This window comes from Opisthorchis viverrini (genome assembly GCF_000715545.1).
Source record: "Opisthorchis viverrini unplaced genomic scaffold opera_v5_220, whole genome shotgun sequence".
Lineage (NCBI taxonomy): Eukaryota > Metazoa > Platyhelminthes > Trematoda > Opisthorchiida > Opisthorchiidae > Opisthorchis > Opisthorchis viverrini.
Genome location: NW_008751874.1, coordinates 637,481 through 661,593, shown reverse-complemented (window position 1 = coordinate 661,593; position 24,113 = coordinate 637,481). Strand labels below are relative to the sequence as shown.

At 41.5% G+C, this 24,113-nt stretch overlaps 1 protein-coding gene across 1 annotated transcript in view; it reads left to right on the top strand.

Annotated features, from left to right (window-relative positions):
- T265_08425 (hypothetical protein) overlaps positions 1–24,113 on the top strand; it is a gene marked incomplete at both ends in the record, with an annotated part of 105,687 nt that overhangs the window by 20,830 nt on the left and 60,744 nt on the right. The window contains one exon of the mRNA XM_009174224.1: positions 23,010–23,207. Within this exon, the coding sequence (XP_009172488.1) occupies positions 23,012–23,207 (196 nt within the window). The remainder of the gene's footprint in view (positions 1–23,009; positions 23,208–24,113) is intronic.

Below are 24,113 nucleotides of genomic sequence, written 5' to 3'. Positions count from 1 at the left end.
TAATTCTGCCAAACGAGCAATTAAAATTGGCTGGAGATGACTTGCTCTTAAGGAAATTGAGACTGACCAACTGTCACGTAAGCTAGTGGTTTTTCGGCTGCGGGGTTGTAACAGGTAAAAGGTAGGCTCAGTGGAAGGATGGCAAGCACTTTCATGCATTGACAGGTGTGATCACTTTGACGGCTTTGTGAATCGGCTGTCTGTATCGAAATCTTGAAAGCGCGCTTGGTTTTGTTGGCAGTGTGAGGAGATTTGTGATTTGTTGTGGAGATTTCGTCCTGTAAGTGAAGCCAATCTATGCTGAAAAGCCGAGAAGCATTGTACAGCTGTTTCATCGTTATTAGGAATCATCAACAGTGCGCATCTCACGAAACTCCGAAGAGTTTTGAACCCGCAACCTCCCGGCTAGTAGTTTGAACACTTAACCTTTCGGCCACGAGTGGCTGATCAGCAGCGTGATTAATATGCACTTAGACAGGATATAGCGCCGCTCATCCTTCAATCACGGGATCCACATCACGTGGTCACATGTGTTGACTGGCTCCTCGAGCAACGATTTCTCAGATGGAAGTGCGAGTTAATCACTGTCGATCAGCCACTCATGGCCGAAAGGTTAATTGTTCAAACTACTAGTCGGGAGGTCGCAGGCTCGAGAGTCTTCGGAGTTTCGTGAGATGTGCACTGCTGATGATTCCCAATAAGGATGAAACAGCTGTACAATGCTTCTCGGCTTTTCAGCATAGATTGGCTTCACTTACAGGACGAAATCTCCACAACTCTTGGTTTTGTTTGGTTTACCTGAGGAGGTCGGTTCATCATTTATTGTGACCTGGTTACTGGCAACATTCGCCCCCAGGTTTAAAAATAACATAGTATTTCACGTGGCGGAAACCGATGAGCTAACGTGGTGTCTTCATGCAGGCAGTGCATACCCCTGTACTTCAAAAATTCGAAACTGCTGACTTTACTCCCTAGTCATTTCGCGGACATGTCATTTATCTGAACTCGCAGATACACTTGACGCAAATGGTCGGAGCCCCATGGAGTGACTGACTTTGTCCCTACAATTCAAATTTTTGGACGGGTTTTTTTGTGTAATTGATCAGATTCCGTAGGGTTTCTTATCTCTGACGGTAACCGGTGCATTTTTATGTATGACCGGGTGAAGGTGAAATTCTGAATGTTGCTCTTTATGCAAAGACATCCTTTAGTAAAAGCTGTTTTAACACGGGCATTTACAGTTAAAAAACAACCAATCCGCAAAAATGTTCCACGAATTAGCAAAATACAACTGAGTCAATCAACATTCACCTAAGGCTGCCATGTAACCACGAAGTTGATGAGTCGTTTCGTTGGTTGTCACCACCGGTTGCTTAAAAACCAGGCTTAAAACTTTAGTGACCTTAAGTTCACTTTTTGATGGCTTCTACACAGTAATTTTGGTAGGGCTGAGCTTTGCAGTCAATGCGGAGTCAGATACGCACTTGTTCACAGGAAACTTTGGTTCAAGATGTACGCTAGTCTTGCAAGGAAGTAAAAACACTGTTGAACAACATACAAATACACTTTTGGTGTGTGCACACTAGTTTCTGTCAACGTCAATCAATAATGCAAATAGACCTACATATCTTCAAAGTGTAATTTAGGGTTGTATAAAATAAACCTATAAAAATCTTATCCCAACATAAATAATTCGCAGGAAGTATCGATCCGAGCACGCGATAACTTATCAGAATCCATTTCTCGCCTGTTCGAGCTCAGAACCAACGTTGAGTCTGCTGACACCAGCAAACTGGAAAAATTGCTGTCTTGCGTGCAAAAACACAGCTGTAATAATACTTGGTCACAGTTTTTCCCATGCCACCAACGTGGTGCAATGGCATTTGTAGTATAATTCAATATAACATTTGAAGCTAGTCCAATACTGTAGTAGGGTATTTTCTACCGGTAGAAAGTTGTATAAACAATCTTAAGAATGCAGTTCACATCCAATTCAGCTCGATAGGCGAACAGAAAGCTTATCAAATTTTAGGTATTGCAGTGGAATTCAGTGATGCCACGTGTATTTGTTTATATTTTGAAGAACATTTGATAAAAAAGAAGTTGAGTGGGTGTGTTGCCGCTGGATTTTGACAAAGGATAGTATGGGCTGTGCGGAATCCCATTCATAAGGTTTCTTAAAATTCTTCGACAACCTAAGACCGCTTTTGTTCTCCCTGAGGCTCACACGCAGTCCCTGATTTTTCGTCAACGTTATATCCAGAACCCAGAAGGCGCAAAATTTGCGAAGTGCGCTAATTGTACAAAAAATTAAGCGAAATTTTCATTTTTGGTAATCCTCAAATGTGCATGTTACGAAAAGGCAGCCTCATGTTTCAATTGGTACCACATTTGAGATACGGCAGATTATCTACTTCACGCCTTTTGTGCAACCTATTCAAAAGAAGAAAGTCAAAAACGAATAATTCATGTAGACTTAAACTGGCTCTCACGTTAAAAACAAACTAACATGCAAATGAATGTAGTCAAAGACATCCACATAAATATATAGGGGTTCATAACTTCATAGTTGAATTAAGTTTTTTGTTAACTCTGTTTCCGATTTTTACACTGTTGTTGAGCAGACAAATGTATAAGCCAAGAAGATTCATCCGCTTTGGTGAAACACAATTTTTGCGTAATTCGAATCCAAAAAGGTAAATTTTTGAATCAGTGTTCATGCCACCGTTTGCTGTCCACGATTACTTTATCCTTAATTAGCAAACTAGACTGTGATTCGTAATGGACTACTCATAAGGTTGCTCAAAAGTTGTCGACAACCCACGACCGCTTACACCCTTCTTTGGGCTCATCAGGTAGGCGCAGTCCCCGGAAACGTCACAAGCGGGAGATTCAGCTGGGTTCCATGCGAGTCTCTTGCAAAACCACATTAGTTGCAAATGAGTGTATTTCGCTAAGTTCGTGCCATTTGGTTTCAAGTAGAATATAAGATTGACGGAAACTCGGGGACTTTGCCTACCTGATGAGCCCCAAGATAAACGAAACCGGTCGTAGGTTGTCGACGAATTTTCAGCAATCTTATGAGTAGTACATTACAAAGATATACATATATCGTGATATCTCGAATATCGTAGCGACTGAAAGATAAGGCGGCCTGGTGCAGCACATTCAGTTGCCTGGAAACATCACAAACGGGAGATTCAGCTGGGTTCCAGGTGAGTCTCTCGCAAAACCAAATCACATTGCAAATGAGTGTATTCCGCTAGACTGTGATTATTTTTAGATGTACAGAGTTGCATTCAACTTATCTAATATAATCCAGCCTAATACTGATACGTTCTGCTACGTAGGCGTCAACCATCGTGCGTTCTCAAAATAGTTTAGTGAGCATATGCTGTCTAGTTTGATTATTTATATGCCTACTACTTTCGTCATTTTTGAGTCCAAACAAAGAGCCATTAACAAGAAAGAGCAGTGGAGAAGATACCGATTCATAGGATTAGGCAACAGAATGTAAATTGTATGCAGTTTTGGCGAATATACAATCTTATAAAAGCACACCTTAAACAAAGACAGTCTATAAACGGAATTGCTTCATTCCGTCGGTCAAGCCCCGTTTTAAATCGACTGGTGAGAACAAAAGTCCCTGGAAAAGGTGCACGTACGCACACATGCACCATGCACCGACAGTTTGTTGACAGATTCACAGTCGATGGCGCTTCAAGCAGCAAGCGAACAAATGGACGTCAGGCTTCGCTCGCGTGGACAAAATGTGCTGCACTAAACACTTTAGAACGCGCGCGTTTTTGCTGTCAGTCAGTAGTGGACTGCACGGACAAAAAGCAGTGGAAAAGATTTACACTACCAGTTGATCTGTCGGTTCAATAGTGCGGTCGATTTTCCACAAAAGGGGCCAGTAAGGGCAAACAAATTGTAGTTCTTCAGTTTTAAAATCGTCCAAGAGCAGGACGTCAGAACTGAGTAAAGCTCTTTTGCACCAACTTTCCGCACAGATCCATAGAAGAGATCTTTCGTTCAGTGGATATACTTCTATGATCCGTATGGGGGAAGTTTCCTGGAAGCATGAAGTTGGAGTGGACTAGATCAACCCGAATTGCTCATATTCAAATCCAAAAACTGATCGATTTATTGTGATTGCTTAGGAGAACGAGGTCGAAGGTCGTTACACATAGCCCTCAGAATACTTGTTTGGATGACCGAGCAATGCTCACCACATTACAACTTCATAGCATTATGCATTGTGCTATTCAGAGTAACAGATGAACAAATTGGGGATGAAATTTCACGCAAAAGTGAGTATAGTAGCTGCCGTATTAGAGATCCCTCGGCTTAACAATGTGAAGAACATGGGTAGAGTACTTAGTAACAGTTTAGTTGGTTTTGCTTACTCTAGCCAGAAAGTTGAAGCCAGAAAGAAGCATGACGTAATACTAGCAGATTTTTCACCGGCAAATGCATCTGTCTGAAGTATTCTACGGCCAAATGACCATCGCCACGTGGGTTGTACACGGCGCTTTCTAACAAGCGTCATTCAGATGAGATCAATATATGTGGATTCGGTCGCTTCTTAATGTCTTCTTGTCAACCTTTGAATGATTAAGTTAAACACCGCAGCGTCAACCAATATCGGAACTATTCGTTTCATTCCGTAGCTCGTATTACATTCCTATCCGACACTTTAGGTATCAGAAAACAAATTTGCCTTCCACATTGCTTACAACCATTGGAACACCGGGGAACCTTTCTATGTCTGCAACGTACGAATCAATATATTTTTTGCTTATTTTGACCAAGAACAGCAAGTCAAAATCGACAGCGTGTGGCTTTCTGCTTCTAGGAAACTATGTCAAATAACTTGAATCAGTATTGTACTTGAGTGACAACTATTTAACTCCAGATTTCTTGCACAAAAAGCGTTTTACTCATTGTTTAAAATGTCATCGTTAAATTTCGATTTATTTTCGAAATTTGGAAATTTTGTCTAACCCAAATCTGAACCCTGACAACTGCTGAATGCTTCCACAAACAAGCATAATTTCCATCAATCGCTTGTCATGAATGACAGTCCCTTAATAGATCTTGGTGACTTCGAATGTCATCAACGTTTTGACTAATTGGAAAATAGCGTTTGCTGCGAACCGCTGGTAAGCCAGCCAGCCCTGAGTGACGCTAAATGTTAAGATAAGCCATGTCAAGGAAATGTTTGGTTTGATACGAAGGACCCGCAAACGAGTGGGTAAAACACTCCGAGAATGATAACCTGACATTAATTAAATAGAATGGTTTGGTCGTTGGCTTGAGCTGGGCAATTGGATTCCACCAATCGAGGTGACATCGTCAGTGCTTTATTGGGGAGCGTAGTAAAGCCTAGCGGTGGGTTTGTGCTTGTGCCCCACTCGGTAAACAAGCCAACGACCATCGACGCTACCTGAGCTACCAACATTTTCCTCTGTATACTATTTTTGCTTGTCATTATTACTTGAAGGCACCAAGGAATGTATGGCACCATGTAGCCGTCCTAATCATCTTATTGATGGTGAGGCAGCATAAGTGCTATTGAAGCATATTTGCCTGGCGAATACTACGAGCTGTGTTGGTATTATTGAACCACATCAGAATAAGAAACAGTTTCACGAATGATTAGTCCTTAGATTGGTTGCGACCACAGGGGCGTCACAGTAACAAAACATCTTGCAACGATGAGCTCAATGTCATCCCACCCACTTTCAGTCAGTGCGTTGTTTGTGAAACAACACCAAAATCCAATGCAACGAAATGCACATTCTAGTGGAAAATGGATCAGTAGCAAGCTACAGTCTACGCCTTTCAGATGTGTATTCTCTTACTAAACTACTTCACAGGATCAGAACAGTGCTTCTGAAGTTCCAGCCGCATCAAGAACACCGTGATCTGGTGGGATCAAAGCCATGGGTGGCTGCTTGGGTAGCACTCACGAAATACTGACCAAAAATGACCAAGGTTCGCATGCATTTACATTCCTTATACCGGAATAGACCAAAGCTCTTTGGAGTCTGGTTTTGTTAGATGGACAGCAAGCCTTGCCCTCATGAGTGACAGTCAGGTCTTTTTACGTGTGACGCGCATTTGTCAAATGTATTCGTCCACCGTTCAATTAAAGAGAGCATCCAGAATCGGAATTAAATCCATATTCTGTCTACCCAGTTTATGGGACCCATACCAATACAGACTACGAAAGTTGACAACTTACCTATTGCAGTAAAACGTGGAATAAATATGCTAAAATAGAATGAATTGCTCAACGTGTATCTCTTTCATAGCTTCGTTTTACACTTTAGATAACTTCTCTCCGATAGTAACCAAAACGACCCATCTCAAAAATTAGTGGATAAATTTAGGTCAATACAAAGGTGCATGTCCACAGAGTTTAGAATATTGGGATACCTACAAGGATAAGCTGCCCATATTTTATCAAATTTGGCCAAATCCCTAACCCTTTCAACTCAAACCAATGTCAGTGCGTCGGCTGAGCGGCAGTCGTCCTGTCCGCCTTATCTTCTTGTGGGAATCACGTTGACGTGCTTCCTGTGCTGTAAGATAAGATCGACTTTTGGCTGATATTCATGCTTATTTGATTGAGACTTGGACGATAATAACAACTCGATTTGGCAGTTGAATTATCCCCCAGTATTAGTTGACTAAACCTTGCAAGAGTAGTGGTCATAGATTGGCTGTAGTTCTTTAATTAATAAAATTCCCTCGTGCGCAGATATCCTGAGACAGGTTGGACACTGTGGATACTTCAGAAATATTTCTGCGAGTAGGACGCGATGACGAGAGAGGCCATCGAGACAAAGTTTCAAATCGTCGGGTTTGATGCCAGACCTTCAACACACAGGGCTATCTTCATAAATCTGCCAAGACGTTCTAGGGTTTTTTCACATTTTTGTTAGAACTTCATCAAGTATGTCTTTGCATCACGGCTAAAGAATTCAGTGTGCTGCTTTAAAAGAACTGCAAGATGAGCGGTCGTGAAGGCTATTTTTGGTTAATGCAGGACCGCGAATTCATTGAGTTTCCAGAGTGTTCCCTCATATTCCACATACTAGCAAGGTTCAAGTTCTTCAAACTATCGCTACAGATAGACTGCTTAGCCTAGAATAAATCACCAGAGCTTAGCAAGAACTCCATTTATGACTTAGTGCAGTTACCGAGCTGTCTATGCTATATGGGTGAGTAGTTCAACTGGGAACTCAGTAGGTTCATACAAAGTCCAAGTGGTCAAGAAGGTAACTTAAAGTGTATTCGTGATTCGCTACTCATAAGGTTGCTGAAAATTCTTCGACAACCCATGAACTGTTTTGTCCTTCATGGGACTGTCTGGTGCAGCACATTCAGTTGCCTGGAAACATCACAAACGAGAAATTCCGCTGGGTTTTCGGTGAATCTGTCGTAAAACCAAATTTGTTTGCAACTGAATGTATTTCGGTAATTTAAAGTAATTTGATGATCGAATTTAGGGAGCTTTGTGGCACAAGTATACACAAGGCTTGGAAACACCATTCCACCAACTGAATGAACAGAAACGCTACGTCTGCAAATACATATTAGGTGTGTCGAAACCAAAAGCCATTATGCACACAACAGTCTAACCAGTACAGGGTAATTAACACAGCAGAAATCTAGGAAATATGTGAGCACTAGAAGAATGTGTGTTGGTTTATTCTTAGATCAACCCCTGCTCATTTTTATTTTGGATAGTTTTGAAACTGAAGGGGTAGAAACATCCATCACAGTGGCGTATGCAACATCCATAAATCTTCGGTGGCAGTGATGCAGATACTTAAGACTGCAAGACGAAGAACATATGTGATATTACTGTGATACTACTTTTGGTACTAATCAAGTGGACGTTTACAAGTGGTGGTGTGCTGACAATGATGATGAGAACACAATGACTCTTATGCACTTCGTATTTAGAGGCTTCAAAATGTTCTTTTCCAAACGTCCTTCCATGGCCTCACTTGTTACTGACATTTACAAAGCTTGCTTTCAGTATCCTCCACAAGTCTACAAGCGTGGCCAGCGTAAAATTCACTAGGGATTTCAGTAAAACTTGATAGGAATATTGTTTCTTTAGGCTTACGGCCTGTCTAAACAAAATGTTTGCGTCCGCTCACCACATTTTGTTCATATTGTTGGTCCACCAGAGGCACTTAGTAAAAATCTATGTTGTGGTTTTTTGTACCTTGTAAGGGTTTTGCTAATTGGGTGAACAACTTTTAGCAAACCACTTCCCATTCAAGCACAGTGCAGTCGCATCATGCAGAAAATTGTTCCAACTCGTTCTGCGAGAGATCGATAATTCTGGTGGCACTGAATAATCGATTACATCTCACGTGACGGTCTTATTGGGGTTGACTCCGCTGTGATACACGAAACACTATTGAAAACATTATTCATTCTGGATTATTGGGATCTTTCAAACCAGAGAAAATGAGGATTGCACCTTTTATCATAACGAGGGATATTTGACCACATCCGCAGTCAAATTCAGCAGTGTTAACTTACGCCAATACTCTGTTGGAGAGCTGTAAATTTCCACCAGAACCACTGCGCACAATCAACTGAAACCACGATCAGGCCAACAAATACAACGTTTTCATTACTGGTGACAGCAAAATCGGTCTAAGAAACTCAATCTATTTGTTGATAGTTAACTAGTGTTGGCCTGTCCGTCATTTTAAAAGCCAAAAGCGATATGCGAAAGTTGTTTAGCTGACTCTTGCGATCGGGGCAAGACTGTTGGTCCATCGTTTGATAAAACTGCCATATGGCACACGGATTGATGCTGCGTGCCCTTGGACGAGATTAACTATTGGTCTCTGGACTCACAGTGTGTAAGATGGCTTATAAAACACGAAGGGCGCTCAACAGCTCTTACAGTTTTCCAGTTGATCCAATCCAAAAAATTTTAAGGATTTCCGGTCAGACAGGAAAACGTCTCCTCAATAACCTGATGAGTAATGCACGGAAATTATCCTGGCCAGATAGACCGCGCAGTTTATAGTTTAATGTGTGGCACATACCATTCGTTCCACAAGGAAAATACACGGTACAAAATTTCTTGGAATACATACATACATATTTCTTGGAATCTATATAGAACTGACTGAATCATGGGACAAACTGTTTGGAACTGTGGGAAAGGTGTGACAATCAGTAACGTTAAAAAGTATAAATTGGATATTTGTAGTGTACTACTCATAAGGTTGCTGAAAATCCATCGACAGCCCACGATCGGTTTCGCCCTTCTTGGGGCTCATCAGGTAGGCGCAGTCCCCGGGCTTCCGTCAACCTTATGTTCTACTTGAAACCAAATTGCACGAAATTAGCGAATATACACTCATCTGCAAACTAATTTGGTTCTTATAAATTTGGGTAGTTCTGATAGACTAGCGTAATACGGGTATGACCTTATGCTATAATCGTCTGGCTTGCGGTGACAATTCGCTTTTACGCGCTGATGCATACCTATCGTAATAGGAAAATGCAGCTGGTAATGTTGGATGGTGGGGTTAGATATGACTTATATAACAACATGAATAACTTTTTATTTCAGAAAGGTTTAGTAAGCAATCGATGGGTTTATTGCTGAGCAACGTTTAGTCTTTGACACAAAAACTTCGTCAGGCCAAGTGAGTAAGTAAGCAGGTTGATTGGGTTTTAAGGCAGGGAGCCAATCCGTGAGACTTCTAAAGGCTAGCTGACTTGGTCAGTGCTGGTGTTCAGTCTGATGTTCCTGTTTGTTAATTAGTGGGAATGACAAACATTTACAACAGAATGGTTAGAGGAGAGGAGTTGTCTTCATGTTGAACCCGGATTTTTTGTCCTTGTTTTTTAGTCTAGGTCACCTTAATGGAATATTCCTCTCGGAGTCTTTCACAGATGTCGTTCACCTGTGTTCGTCGAAGGGTGCCGGGACAATTGGTTTAGGGGTGAGGGTGGTTAATTGGATCTTACTCTTCAGTTGATTGAAAACTTTCTATTTCTTTCGCTTTCGGAAAACTGACCTAGTTCCATGACCTCTGATCACTATTGTGCGGCGATACTCACACCCTACTCCACCAAAATGGTTTTCGTGTATATAATGTGGAGGCCACGCACTGAAATGGTCACGGCCCGATTTGTACACAACTTGTAAGAAACCTAGGATATTTTGGTGAGCATGCACTGTGGGAATGGCGCACGCCATCCACCGTATATATTATGGCCCATGAGTATTCAGGGATGCCACACAGTTGAAGTTGTGCTTGTGTCAAGCACGTGTCCTGGTCTCTTCAGTGATAGATTTTTTCTAGGCATTTTTCATCAGCTGTATGTATTAGTCATTCAAAATTGGCTTCGATGACATCCCACACCCCTAGGCAAGTCATCCTCGACAAAGTCATTCAGACAAGTCAAATAGCACATAGTAGGTAGGGTGATTAAAGCTTCAAAGGCTACTGCTGTAGTGAAGTAGGTTCGAGAAAAAAGCAATGCGGCAAAACTTCACCTGTCATAGTAGCAATGGAACTAACTGACTTCAAAACTAAGGAAAGTCTAGAGAAGTGATTTCGAATGGATATTCACAAGTCCCATTGCATTCAGAACCGCTCAGTTAACCGAGGGCGTTACGTAGTGTGAATAGGAAACCACAAGATCTGTGGGTAGTTTTTAAGACCAACAAAAGTTCTCGTTTCTCATTGTTTTTTCATCCAAAANTCGGTGGCAGTGATGCAGATACTTAAGACTGCAAGACGAAGAACATATGTGATATTACTGTGATACTACTTTTGGTACTAATCAAGTGGACGTTTACAAGTGGTGGTGTGCTGACAATGATGATGAGAACACAATGACTCTTATGCACTTCGTATTTAGAGGCTTCAAAATGTTCTTTTCCAAACGTCCTTCCATGGCCTCACTTGTTACTGACATTTACAAAGCTTGCTTTCAGTATCCTCCACAAGTCTACAAGCGTGGCCAGCGTAAAATTCACTAGGGATTTCAGTAAAACTTGATAGGAATATTGTTTCTTTAGGCTTACGGCCTGTCTAAACAAAATGTTTGCGTCCGCTCACCACATTTTGTTCATATTGTTGGTCCACCAGAGGCACTTAGTAAAAATCTATGTTGTGGTTTTTTGTACCTTGTAAGGGTTTTGCTAATTGGGTGAACAACTTTTAGCAAACCACTTCCCATTCAAGCACAGTGCAGTCGCATCATGCAGAAAATTGTTCCAACTCGTTCTGCGAGAGATCGATAATTCTGGTGGCACTGAATAATCGATTACATCTCACGTGACGGTCTTATTGGGGTTGACTCCGCTGTGATACACGAAACACTATTGAAAACATTATTCATTCTGGATTATTGGGATCTTTCAAACCAGAGAAAATGAGGATTGCACCTTTTATCATAACGAGGGATATTTGACCACATCCGCAGTCAAATTCAGCAGTGTTAACTTACGCCAATACTCTGTTGGAGAGCTGTAAATTTCCACCAGAACCACTGCGCACAATCAACTGAAACCACGATCTGGCCAACAGATACAACGTTTTCATTACTGGTGACAGCAAAATCGGTCTAAGAAACTCAATCTATTTGTTGATAGTTAACTAGTGTTGGCCTGTCCGTCATTTTAAAAGCCAAAAGCGATATGCGAAAGTTGTTTAGCTGACTCTTGCGATCGGGGCAAGACTGTTGGTCCATCGTTTGATAAAACTGCCATATGGCACACGGATTGATGCTGCGTGCCCTTGGACGAGATTAACTATTGGTCTCTGGACTCACAGTGTGTAAGATGGCTTATAAAACACGAAGGGCGCTCAACAGCTCTTACAGTTTTCCAGTTGATCCAATCCAAAAAATTTTAAGGATTTCCGGTCAGACAGGAAAACGTCTCCTCAATAACCTGATGAGTAATGCACGGAAATTATCCTGGCCAGATAGACCGCGCAGTTTATAGTTTAATGTGTGGCACATACCATTCGTTCCACAAGGAAAATACACGGTACAAAATTTCTTGGAATACATACATACATATTTCTTGGAATCTATATAGAACTGACTGAATCATGGGACAAACTGTTTGGAACTGTGGGAAAGGTGTGACAATCAGTAACGTTAAAAAGTATAAATTGGATATTTGTAGTGTACTACTCATAAGGTTGCTGAAAATCCATCGACAGCCCACGATCGGTTTCGCCCTTCTTGGGGCTCATCAGGTAGGCGCAGTCCCCGGGCTTCCGTCAACCTTATGTTCTACTTGAAACCAAATTGCACGAAATTAGCGAATATACACTCATCTGCAAACTAATTTGGTTCTTATAAATTTGGGTAGTTCTGATAGACTAGCGTAATACGGGTATGACCTTATGCTATAATCGTCTGGCTTGCGGTGACAATTCGCTTTTACGCGCTGATGCATACCTATCGTAATAGGAAAATGCAGCTGGTAATGTTGGATGGTGGGGTTAGATATGACTTATATAACAACATGAATAACTTTTTATTTCAGAAAGGTTTAGTAAGCAATCGATGGGTTTATTGCTGAGCAACGTTTAGTCTTTGACACAAAAACTTCGTCAGGCCAAGTGAGTAAGTAAGTAGGTTGATTGGGTTTTAAGGCAGGGAGCCAATCCGTGAGACTTCTAAAGGCTAGCTGACTTGGTCAGTGCTGGTGTTCAGTCTGATGTTCCTGTTTGTTAATTAGTGGGAATGACAAACATTTACAACAGAATGGTTAGAGGAGAGGAGTTGTCTTCATGTTGAACCCGGATTTTTTGTCCTTGTTTTTTAGTCTAGGTCACCTTAATGGAATATTCCTCTCGGAGTCTTTCACAGATGTCGTTCACCTGTGTTCGTCGAAGGGTGCCGGGACAATTGGTTTAGGGGTGAGGGTGGTTAATTGGATCTTACTCTTCAGTTGATTGAAAACTTTCTATTTCTTTCGCTTTCGGAAAACTGACCTAGTTCCATGACCTCTGATCACTATTGTGCGGCGATACTCACACCCTACCCCACAAAATGGTTCTTCGTGTATATAATGTGGAGGCCACGCACTGAAATGGTCACGGCCCGATTTGTACACAACTTGTAAGAAACCTAGGATATGTTGGTGAGCATGCACTGTGGGAATGGCGCACGCCATCCACCGTATATATTATGGCCCATGAGTATTCAGGGATGCCACACAGTTGAAGTTGTGCTTGTGTCAAGCACGTGTCCTGGTCTCTTCAGTGATAGATTTTTTCTAGGCATTTTTCATCAGCTGTATGTATTAGTCATTCAAAATTGGCTTCGATGACATCCCACACCCCTAGGCAAGTCATCCTCGACAAAGTCATTCAGACAAGTCAAATAGCACATAGTAGGTAGGGTGATTAAAGCTTCAAAGGCTACTGCTGTAGTGAAGTAGGTTCGAGAAAAAAGCAATGCGGTAAAACTTCACCTGTCATAGTAGCAATGGAACTAACTGACTTCAAAACTAAGGAAAGTCTAGAGAAGTGATTTCGAATGGATATTCACAAGTCCCATTGCATTCAGAACCGCTCAGTTAACCGAGGGCGTTACGTAGTGTGAATAGGAAACCACAAGATCTGTGGGTAGTTTTTAAGACCAACAAAAGTTCTCGTTTCTCATTGTTTTTTCATCCAAAAACCTAGTGGAGCATGAATGATCCTCAGAGACTTAACACAATACTAATGAGGTTTCTTTAAAAGAAACCCGATACTCCACCATCAGCGTCCTTCTTGGGTCTCATCAGCTGGGCGCGGTCCCCTATTGTTCGAACCCAACTTAAACCAGACGATCGTAAAATAAAGTATTTCAGCCAGATTAAGTTGAGTCTCTTATCAGAAATAAACCCTTGTACCAGTGAGTATATTTCGCTGATCTTCGGGGGGAGAGGGAGTTAAATTTGTAAAAACCTGATCATTGTCGTAAAATTTTGTACTCTGTCACTGCCACAGCCAACCTGTTTTTCCAGTGTAGGCGGCCAAGAACCTGGGATTTTAGGAGTGAAAATCTTACCCAGTAGTTTAGAGATGGATGCTTAAACAACTTACGGGGTTTCTGTTGCTCAGCTTATCACTCTGAACTTATCGTACCATTTGATCGCTACCTATTACAACGTCGCCAGGTAATGGCATTATAAAAACGGTTTATCGTAGCAAAGTTCCCCCAGTCAACGGATTAAGGAACAGAAGGTTTCCACACATGAAGCAAACAGTTCGAAGTTCTGTGGCTGGATGCAGACATGCCCGGCAAATAACAACTACACCGGAATGCATGGTCGTGACCCTATACGCTTGGTGTGAGCTTTACAGGGAAGCCCTCTCGAGCTCAGTCAGATAAGGTCTATTTTAGAATTACTTGGTGCTCCACGTGCCAAGAATTAACTTGTATGGTACAGAGTATGTGTAAATTTCCAGAAAAGATCAACTATGGTCGTTGTGTTGTTCGCTGTGCTTGGCAATTTGATTGCAAACGTTTCATCACCAATCGAGGTGTCATCATCGGTGAGTTGTTATGGAGCAAGGTGGAGCGAAACGACGGGTTGGTGGTTGTGCGTTGAGTGGTGTTTTGTGCGCTAATATACATGCTGCTAGCCGGGGTTGACCTTCGATCACGATTGGTTGTCCGGTTGGCTGGCACCATTGGTTGTTTTGTTACCCTGTGTCCTGAGTGCTCGATGACCACGTGAATTGTGAGCCTGGCCTCCCCTACCATCGTGCTCTGATCGATGCTGGAGTGACCTCTGCCGCTGACCTTTATAGCAACGACCAATTATTCTAGGGTAAATACTACCAATTTCTGTTTTTGAAACTGCTTTCAGTCAGCTGTTTAGGCGATTTTTTCGTTTAACGATTTCTCAAGCCCTCGCTTCTACTCTTGTGACGGAATGATAGCCAGTGACTTTTTTTTATCCTTCTTGAGGCTAATAAGGTCGGCGCAGTCCCTGCGTGTCCGTCAAATTTACGTTCCACTTAAACACCATGGTGTACGCAACTGACAAAGTGCACTCGTCTGAAAAGTACCATAAACGACGAACTCAACTATGATACAGTCTCTTTCACAATGCGTTTTTTGGTTGCTCTCACAAATCTTGAAATGTCTTAGAGCATCAGACATTTGTTTCATCTACAATGACTCACCGTAGACGTCCTTCTGTTCATGTGAGTTGGGATTAGTTGATTTTTTTCTGAAGTATGCAAATATTGTCTGATATAAAAGCCATACGACTGCTGAATCCATTGGAATTAACAATATTAGTGCATCCAAGCACCCTGTCACGCAACCGCATGACAGCCATCCAAATAACTATCGATAAAGCTAGGCGAGTAGTGGATGCTAATAAGAATCCCACATTCAGTTCGCCCAATGCTGATGAGAACACCGTTTTTTTCACATGACTGAGTGGAAGTTGGGGAACAATGACACATAAACAGCTGTCTGCTGAATACATTGGAAAATGTTTCTGACAACTCGAATTCAAATCGATCGCGAAAGAAGTGAGCTGTTCTTGGGGCTGAAATCCACAAGAGATTATCTAAAATTTTATTATATCACATTAGACAATTTTCTACAGTGAATGTGAGAGGTATGGTTTTTCTACATTGTTTAAGAAATGAAGTCTCGATTCTTTGGAGGCACTTGAACATTATATTGCTTGAGCAAGTGAACCAAAAGTACCAGCAATAATCATATCCACTGATGGGTACCGTTTCCGGCATAGAAGTGTAAAAAATGCTACGTGAAATGAAAAAAACAAGAGCTGCTCGTTGTGTCGCGAAAACTCAAACAACAGATGAATGATCTAAAGGCACCGTTAGCTACTGCAAGCATACTGACTCGTGATGATTAGTTCTCAAAGCAAGTCAAGGACTACTCACGTCAATCCTTAGATCAAGATGCCTCGAATATGTTTATCGTGTTTGATTAGCCTTTTACCTTAAGACACTTCTATGGGGTAGAGGCTGTACACTTCTAGAATAACCTAAAACCAACGAATGTAAAAAATGAGCACTGCTGGGATGCAATGAAAACAAAACGGATAGAGCACTATTGTAGATTCAGTTTTCTTTTTCTGAAGTCAACGTCCTTGGTTCCTTTTTCCTAAAGATAGTCAGCGAAATCTATTTCTTACATCTGTGTCAATTCTGGACAAGGTTTCGTTTTTTTGTGAGGTTTTGGAGTAATAGCCGTATTGTAAGTAAAGCTAACCAATCATAAATAATCACCATTCCGGGGATATGAGTTTTACTTTTCTGTGAGAATAAATAATCGACTACGCCTGTGGCATTCTGGGTTGGTTGTTATAAAAAAATAACATTCAGGCGCTTCAGAATCTACCAGCAAGTGAACTAACTTCTTCAGTGTTGTTTTCACCAAGTACAGAAGCACTCGCCACCATTTGCAAAAAATGGTTGACCCATGGGTTCGACGTTTTGCTAGCCAAACCTAAGACATTTCAAAACGAAGATTCAAACGCCACAACCCCAAAAAATTGGTGTTCATGAAGCTAGCCTTACTTTGCATGCGACGTTCTTGCAAACATCAGCTTTTCAGAAGAGTTCCAGCAAATATAATGGAAAACTTGAGAAACAAGAAACTTGGCTGCGATTTGCTTAGTACTTGCTGTTTTATAATCTAGTGGATCTTTGACAACAAGTTTGCTCGATTTGGAGAAGTTCACAGTCTCTCGGTTTGTAATTAATGGATGGAAACCAGTTATCGGTTTATTGATGCCTACGACACCTTATCCGCAATCCCGTAACTCTTTTTTCCGGATTTATAGTCTGTATCCGTTTAGCTAATCGTTTGGGTTAACACCGATACTTTGTACCGGCTAATCAAAGAGAAGCCTAATGAGGAGAGAGAATTGATTTTTTAAAGTTTTCTGTAAGCGATAGGGCCACTGGTCCTCATGAGATTATACTCTGAACTCATTTACGGTACAGTTGTTTTGGTCCAATAAGTCGGATCAGCACAAGTTGCACTGATAACTAAGCGAGATTTAGATTAAATTCGAATGAAATGGTACTTTGGAATGCACCTTCTTAAAGCTTGGGATATGATCAGTTAAAAAGGATAGCGTGTCTTCTGACACAAAGCAATTTTATCAGCGGTATTCAATAAAAGTTGGAAAACCACCTCTGACATCCAAAAACTTGGAGAAGCAGCTCCTTAAACGGTTTATCTCTAATTCGATTTGTCGACTGCATCGTACTCGATCGTATCATGACGTGATTAAGCACACCATACACCATATGTCGGAATAATGGTGGCTCGGTTGCTCTAATTGGTAGCCGCCCAGACGGCTGTTGATTTGTTCGCCGCGGCTTGCGGTAGATGTGCAACGTTTTTTCACTATTAGAGAAGACGTGTGAACACAACGAAAAACCTGCTTGAATGATGCCGGAAAGTTTGCACTTCAGTTTCCAAGCTTAACATTCAGACCTAAAGCGATGGGATCTAGTACTAACACCGTGTGTAGGCTAAAAATGCTTAGAATGATGCTTTCTTTGGATTGAGATTTTGGAAGCAACTTGACCATATTGGCAAATGAGAACATAACTCTATCATGGCTATTAATCCTACCTTATTTTTAATGCAGAATGAGTTTGTTCCAACATGGCCTATTTTCTGGAACGTCTCGGAATCATTCTTCGTTCGATAAAATTAACACCGCTGAGTTGTGTGAAACAGGTCTTACGATGTATTTTATCACCTGGGCTTCTTTTCAAGCCACATACAGTAGGAAACATAGGAAATATACCGTACAGCTAAATTATAGACTTTATTGCGAGTTGGTGTAACTATTTCCGAGCTTGGATTCTTCGTTACCCTGGTTGGTTTTTCACTGTTAGTGGTTCACATTCGTCACTCACGCTGTTCCTGGCACATGTACATATAGCTTGGGACCAGATATATTATACTGGCGAAAAAAGTTACTCAGTTTCCACAGAAAGATTATGTAAGGAGCCATCCAACAAGACAAATTCATCTCCGTTAACAGATCTGACACTAGAAATATATCACAAACTGTGGAGAGAATTTGGTTTCCAAGTGTGGCATTCATAGCAAGTGACTTTGTTATTTAACCATTGGGGATGAAATAAACCGAGGTCGGAGATGTATGATCTGTCTCCATTCAACACGTACACTTAATCAAAGTTCCCTCGTTATTTCGATGCACCAGTGTGGTCACAGGATGCCACACTTCTCTAATTGGGCAATTTAACCAGAGCTACCAGAGTAAGTCAAAAAGTTTGATCTGAGTGCTTTTCAGGACGGCCCCAAAGGCTTTCTTCCAAAAAGCCTGAAAATTAAACCAGATAAATATTTAACAGAGCTTTAGTCCTGTTGGTCAAGCTAGTCTGTACTGAAGAGCCTTGAAGCGCTGTTTCGTCCTCACTGGAAACCATCATCAGAGCATATCCTACTAACCGGCAACCTCCAAGCTAGTAGTTTAGACGCTAAATCGGTCGGCCACGAGTGGCTGATCGGCATGGTGTTTAGCTCACACTTAAATAGGAATCAATTAGACCGAGGAAATCGATCACGTGGTCATTGATTGGTTCTTAGAATGATGACTCCTCACAAGGAGATTCCACTCATGGCTTGAAATTGTTCTTTCTCTGAGCTACTTATCGATTGATGATGGGGTGAGAGCTGACCACACTGCTGTTCAGCCGCCAGTATCCCCACCACCGGCTGGAGGGTCAAGGGTTGGAACGGTTTAGGGTTTCTTGAAGACGCACTTCTGATGATTGTCGACAAGGATGAAGCAGCTGTGCAGAGCTTATCGGCTTTTTCTCACAGGACGACATCTCCCCACATCATCATCAGAATGGGGTTCCAGAGTAAACTAAGCTGTCTAACCAGTGGATTGTTCATCTAATTATTAACAATTACACCACGGCCGTTTCGTTTATGGTTATCAAGATAGAGAATCAAAAGCCTCCCAGCTATCCAGGAGAGAGTGTAAAGTAAAGGCGATGAAAAATAATGAGTAGTAATAACAATAATGACAGGGAGCTTTGTCGCCCTAAATAAACGTCATTTTGTGAGGATTTCCAGGGCTGAAATGTGTGTAAGGAACGGTTGTATCACTGTCAACGAAAGAAGATTCACATATCGGGTGCGATTCAAACTTGCAGATATACCAGCCGTGCTAATTTGATATAGCCTTTGGATCAGCGTTGATTCGGCATTTATCTCTCAGATGGACGCTTGGCCTTAGGCCACGAATAAGATAAAAATGCCGATTTATTCAATCGATTGAAATCCCACAGATTGCAGTGATTGAATTTCTTTCAGTCTCATGGATCATCTTGAACCTGTACTAAAGCCGATTGTGTATTTGTCAGATTTATGGAAAAAAACAATGCACTTAGCGTTCACGATGATCCGATAAAAGAAGAGCAAACTTCGTTGTAGCTCACACAGCAGAGCTATGAATACCAGGTTGGGTTTCCCATATCAGGTTGTCTAGAATTAAGTATCCAGGGGTCCTTATTAGAAGACTCAAAATCCTTAGCCTCAGAGCATAGGGCGATTCTCCCATTCCTGTCCGCTAAATCCCCTTTACAGTCGTTTTTTCACGGAATCTTTTATTATTGACGGTCGATTTGTTTACGAAATTCCATTGAAGTTAAAAGCCACTTGTGTCTAATCTGCGTATTCATTTTTATCTCGATTGCTGTGCTCAACAGACCGTCTAATATGGGGTATTAAATTTCACTCAGGAGCACTTATAGTTAGGAACAGTGAGGAAGTCAATTTTCGAAAATTGAACTAATATTTACCATGGATCCTTCACTTTCTGAATCATAGTTAATGTGTGTTAGTTAGCTTTTCTGTTTGTACGTGTAGATGTGTCGAGAGAGTTGATTCACTCGACCTGGTGTTCAAAATCGGTCTCCCCCACGCCACGCATTGACAACCGAACTACATCACGTTCGTGCTTAGCTATTCATCTGACACGCAAACAACACATGAATCATTCGGCCGATTTCATCCCGTAGCCAGTTAAACTTGCTCGTTCGAAGGTATTCCATAAATTTTGCATAAGCTGATTTGAATTAGTCAGTGTACTATGAACACAATGGATGTATATTACTGCATTCTTCTTGAATAGTGTTCGATGAATACACACCAGAACAGTCATTCTAAGCTCTAGACGCTTAGGGAAATGATTTGAAAGGGCAGAACATGTACGGACTGATTAGCATTGATGCCAAGTTGTATCTGTTCTTCATAATTTTAAACCGACAACCTGATACCTCTGATCTCTAATTAAAATTTGCCAAACAGAACGCTTGATATGTGCCCAGTTACCCCCATGCCAGATGCCAACCTCTGTTATTGGAGCCTAATTAGGAAAAAAGAATCGACTGATCAATCAACGGATAGACATATGTATATATATATATATATGACGATAGATAGATAGATAAATAGATAGATAGATAGATAGATAGATAGATAGATAGATAGATAGATAGATAGATAGATAGATAGATAGATAGATAGATAGATAGATAGATAGATAGATAGATAGATAGATAGATAGATAGATAGATAGATAGATAGATAGATAGATAGATAGATAGATAGATAGATAGATAGATAGATAGATAGATAGATAGATAGATAGATAGATAGATAGATAGATAGATAGATAGATAGATAGATAGATAGATAGATAGATGGATACATAGAAAGTGAAATCATAAATAATGTAGATTTCCGAAAACTTTGCAGATCATTTCATCTGAATTCAGTATTTTTACGCCACTTTTCAAGAGAGCTTCCCAGAAGCACCTTCAATGATCATCAAGTCTATGAATAAATCTTGGGATATTTTGATACCTTATATGTTCCTCATCGCCTCAAAAGTACTTACTGTGAGTGAGCCTGATAAACATCAATCGCCCCACATTTTTACTCATTTTGTCCTTCTTAACCGCGAGGACTTTGGTATTCATATTGAAAGAAGAAAGGGTTGGAAGTAAGTGTAAATAGAATTCAGAATGACTGTAGTTACCACGTGTGGATAGGGCTCTCAGCAATAAATTTTACTCTCTCGAAAGTTTACTGTGTTCGAAAAAGTACTTATAAGGTTCTACGGGAGGTGTAGTGCTCTATACTTTGCGTGACGTCAGTCGAAGTGACGCTTTATGGTTTACCTGGTAATAAGTTTGTAGTAAGTCGTGGCAAAAGAACCCTCAAGGCTTTCATTTGTTCTTTAGTGATTTGGAGCCACTTTGGTATTTTGCCGAAGAAGTGATGTGAAGGGAAATTACTAGGATGCTTTCAGTCCGGGATTTATCGCTGTTTCCAGTGTACATGTATCTACTTTACATATGACAAACGTCTTGTCATCAAGATTTCGGTGGCCCTCACCTTCTGCTAGTCTGGTGCCGGAAGTGTGTGTTCGATTGTAGCTGCTCAGCAGAGTTGGTGGCTCTCACCTTCTGCTAGTCTGGTGCCGGGAGTGTGTTCGATTGTAGCTGCTCAGCAGAGTGCTACGTGAATCTCATAATAGCGCTATGGTACGATAAATTTTAACCAAACAGTGGAGGGTTTCGCATATCGCATTGAGATTACAGATGGATAGTACGAACGATTTCCTGCGCATATAGCAGCCCTGACAACCTGTGAAGCCGCATCCATGCTGGTTGCACTTTGGTGCGAAGTAAAAAGTGTAGTGCACACGAAGAAGTACCAAATCCAGCAGATCCGACTTTCTCACTAGGGTTCTGTGCTTCCCGACCGATGTCTGTCAGTCTGTATCTGATTGAAAATGGTTTAGATGCAGCATCTAACGAGATGTAGACGGCTCTGGGGACAGCGTTTATACTATGCTTTATTTATTAACCAACAAGCTTGTCCAAGGGTGCTCCAGATCGCATTTCGCGGGCAACAGCAACTAGGGGCATCCTTGGGGTCTACCCACTCCTCTCGCAAAGGAAGTCGAAACAAACGGATGAACATGTTAAAACCGATATTGGTGGTGACTGCTTTCACCGCAACAATTGCATGCTAAATGCTCAGACAAGAACGCGGTAGGAAAAAGGTTGGGTAACAATAGACAGCTTGCGCTCAAGGATGATAACACATGGAAATGAAACCGCCGTGGAGTTTCACTATTTCCTGTTGAAATTATTAGTTTTGGGTTTCTACGTGTTTCAGCAAACTTCGCTTCATGGTTGCAAAAAGCCTAATGGTTTTGGGCCTGGAGCTGAATAACCCATGTATATTTCCAAAGTCTCATTTCATACCATAGGTAGAAAGTTAAGGTGGGCATGTCTTCCAGGTGAAAGTCCCATTTAGGATAGTTTTCAATGTGCACTCTATTAACAGCAGGATTTCTTCAGGCAGAAGGAAATTGATTGACTTTGGACATATCTTTTCCTTGTTCACTCATTTTTCTGTCACAAGCCAACGGCACACATCAAGGCACCTTAGGTCAACATAGACCGATCAGCATGGGGATCAAGTGGTTAGAGCGCGAATTTACTGACTGGAAGATCCGTGGTTCGAACCCGACTTCTGCCTCTCGACTTCCCCTGTCTAGGCTCGGGCAACCTGGCAGTATCCCAGCCCTCGTGCTTCCTTCGGGTAGCATGGCAGCTAGGCACCGGAAGAGTGTTGCAGCTGAACGAATTTTTATGGCCTCATTAGACTCCAGGGGTTTCAGGTTAAGATTTCTGAGTAAAGCCACGCTGGATGTTCCCATGGGGCACGTGGAGACCGGAAGCCTGGTGGTAGAATGAAGCTCCTGCATGGTTAATTTCAGCAACTATCTGTTCTGCAAAATACTCGGCCTCAGTAATGCCTGGTGAGCTAAACGTATTACCTAAGTGCAACCAAAAGATTAATTAAATTTTGTACTTTACTAATGATATCAATGTGGGCAATGCATATATTCTAATGTTCTTCTTACGTTTTAGCAATGTGGCTGATTCGTATTCCCGTTGATTTTCGTCGCGGTTTCGCCGTATTCTATCTCAGCTATAGTCTGCTCAGTCTGCTTTCTACACATATACACGGGGTCACATTTGACGCTCACTTGCGTGAGAATGGTACTCAGAATTCCAGTGCACCCCTCCACCGGGAAGCCCGCAATGCAAAACCTGTGATTTACATCGGTAGGTTGTATCCCAAAAAGCTTACATATTGCTTTTGTTCACCAAAATACCACTGATTTTCGGAGGTTTGTTGATAGGCATCGAGTAGGACAAGCTGATTATATCAAATTGCTGCAACGGGGGAACATATAGCCACAACTGTTGTGTTTACCACAATAGGGATGAACCAGGGAACAGATAAAGTCGTGACGTCAAACAAACCAAAGCAGCGTGAAATACAATGATGATCCATCCACATAAAGCGAATGATCGAAGCGAGTTGCTAACAACCAATGAAGAACAGCATAGAGACAGATTCAGCTAAAACATCGATGCAAACTATTGGTACTTGTTGAGCTTACTAAAAAAAACAGCTGATTCCAAAATATTCCTCTCTATCTGGTGTGGACTCGCTCCCACGGGACCTGAGCACACAAGCAAAATTGAATAACAAAAAAAAAATAAAAAAAGTAACTGTGACGCAGAATCGATCTGACCATGTGAGTGTTGGCCTCTCGTGATCAGAAGCAGCAGTGAGTGGAGCAATTCTCCACTATAAAACACGTTAATCTAGATGAATACGTGAATATGTGAGGCAGCACTGGCCGCACAAACAAATCCATCTGCTTTTCAAAGTTGGCTTGTATATGAGCGTCGAGCGGCCTATGATTCCGGAAAAGAGTCTTACTGAGGCAACACTTGTCTCTTTAAGGGGAACACTGCCCTTCCCCTGTCCAGTAAGCACACTTGAAAGTTTATTCTCCAAGTGAGTCAAGAGAATGTAGTCTACATAACATCATTCTTGGGAATATTCCATTGAGTGGTTCATATGGTGGCCCCCAGCCCTGGTGACCCACCTGACAAAACTTATTGGTACGATATGGGACGAAGAGAAAGTGCCTGCAGAATGGAGCATGTCGACAGTTA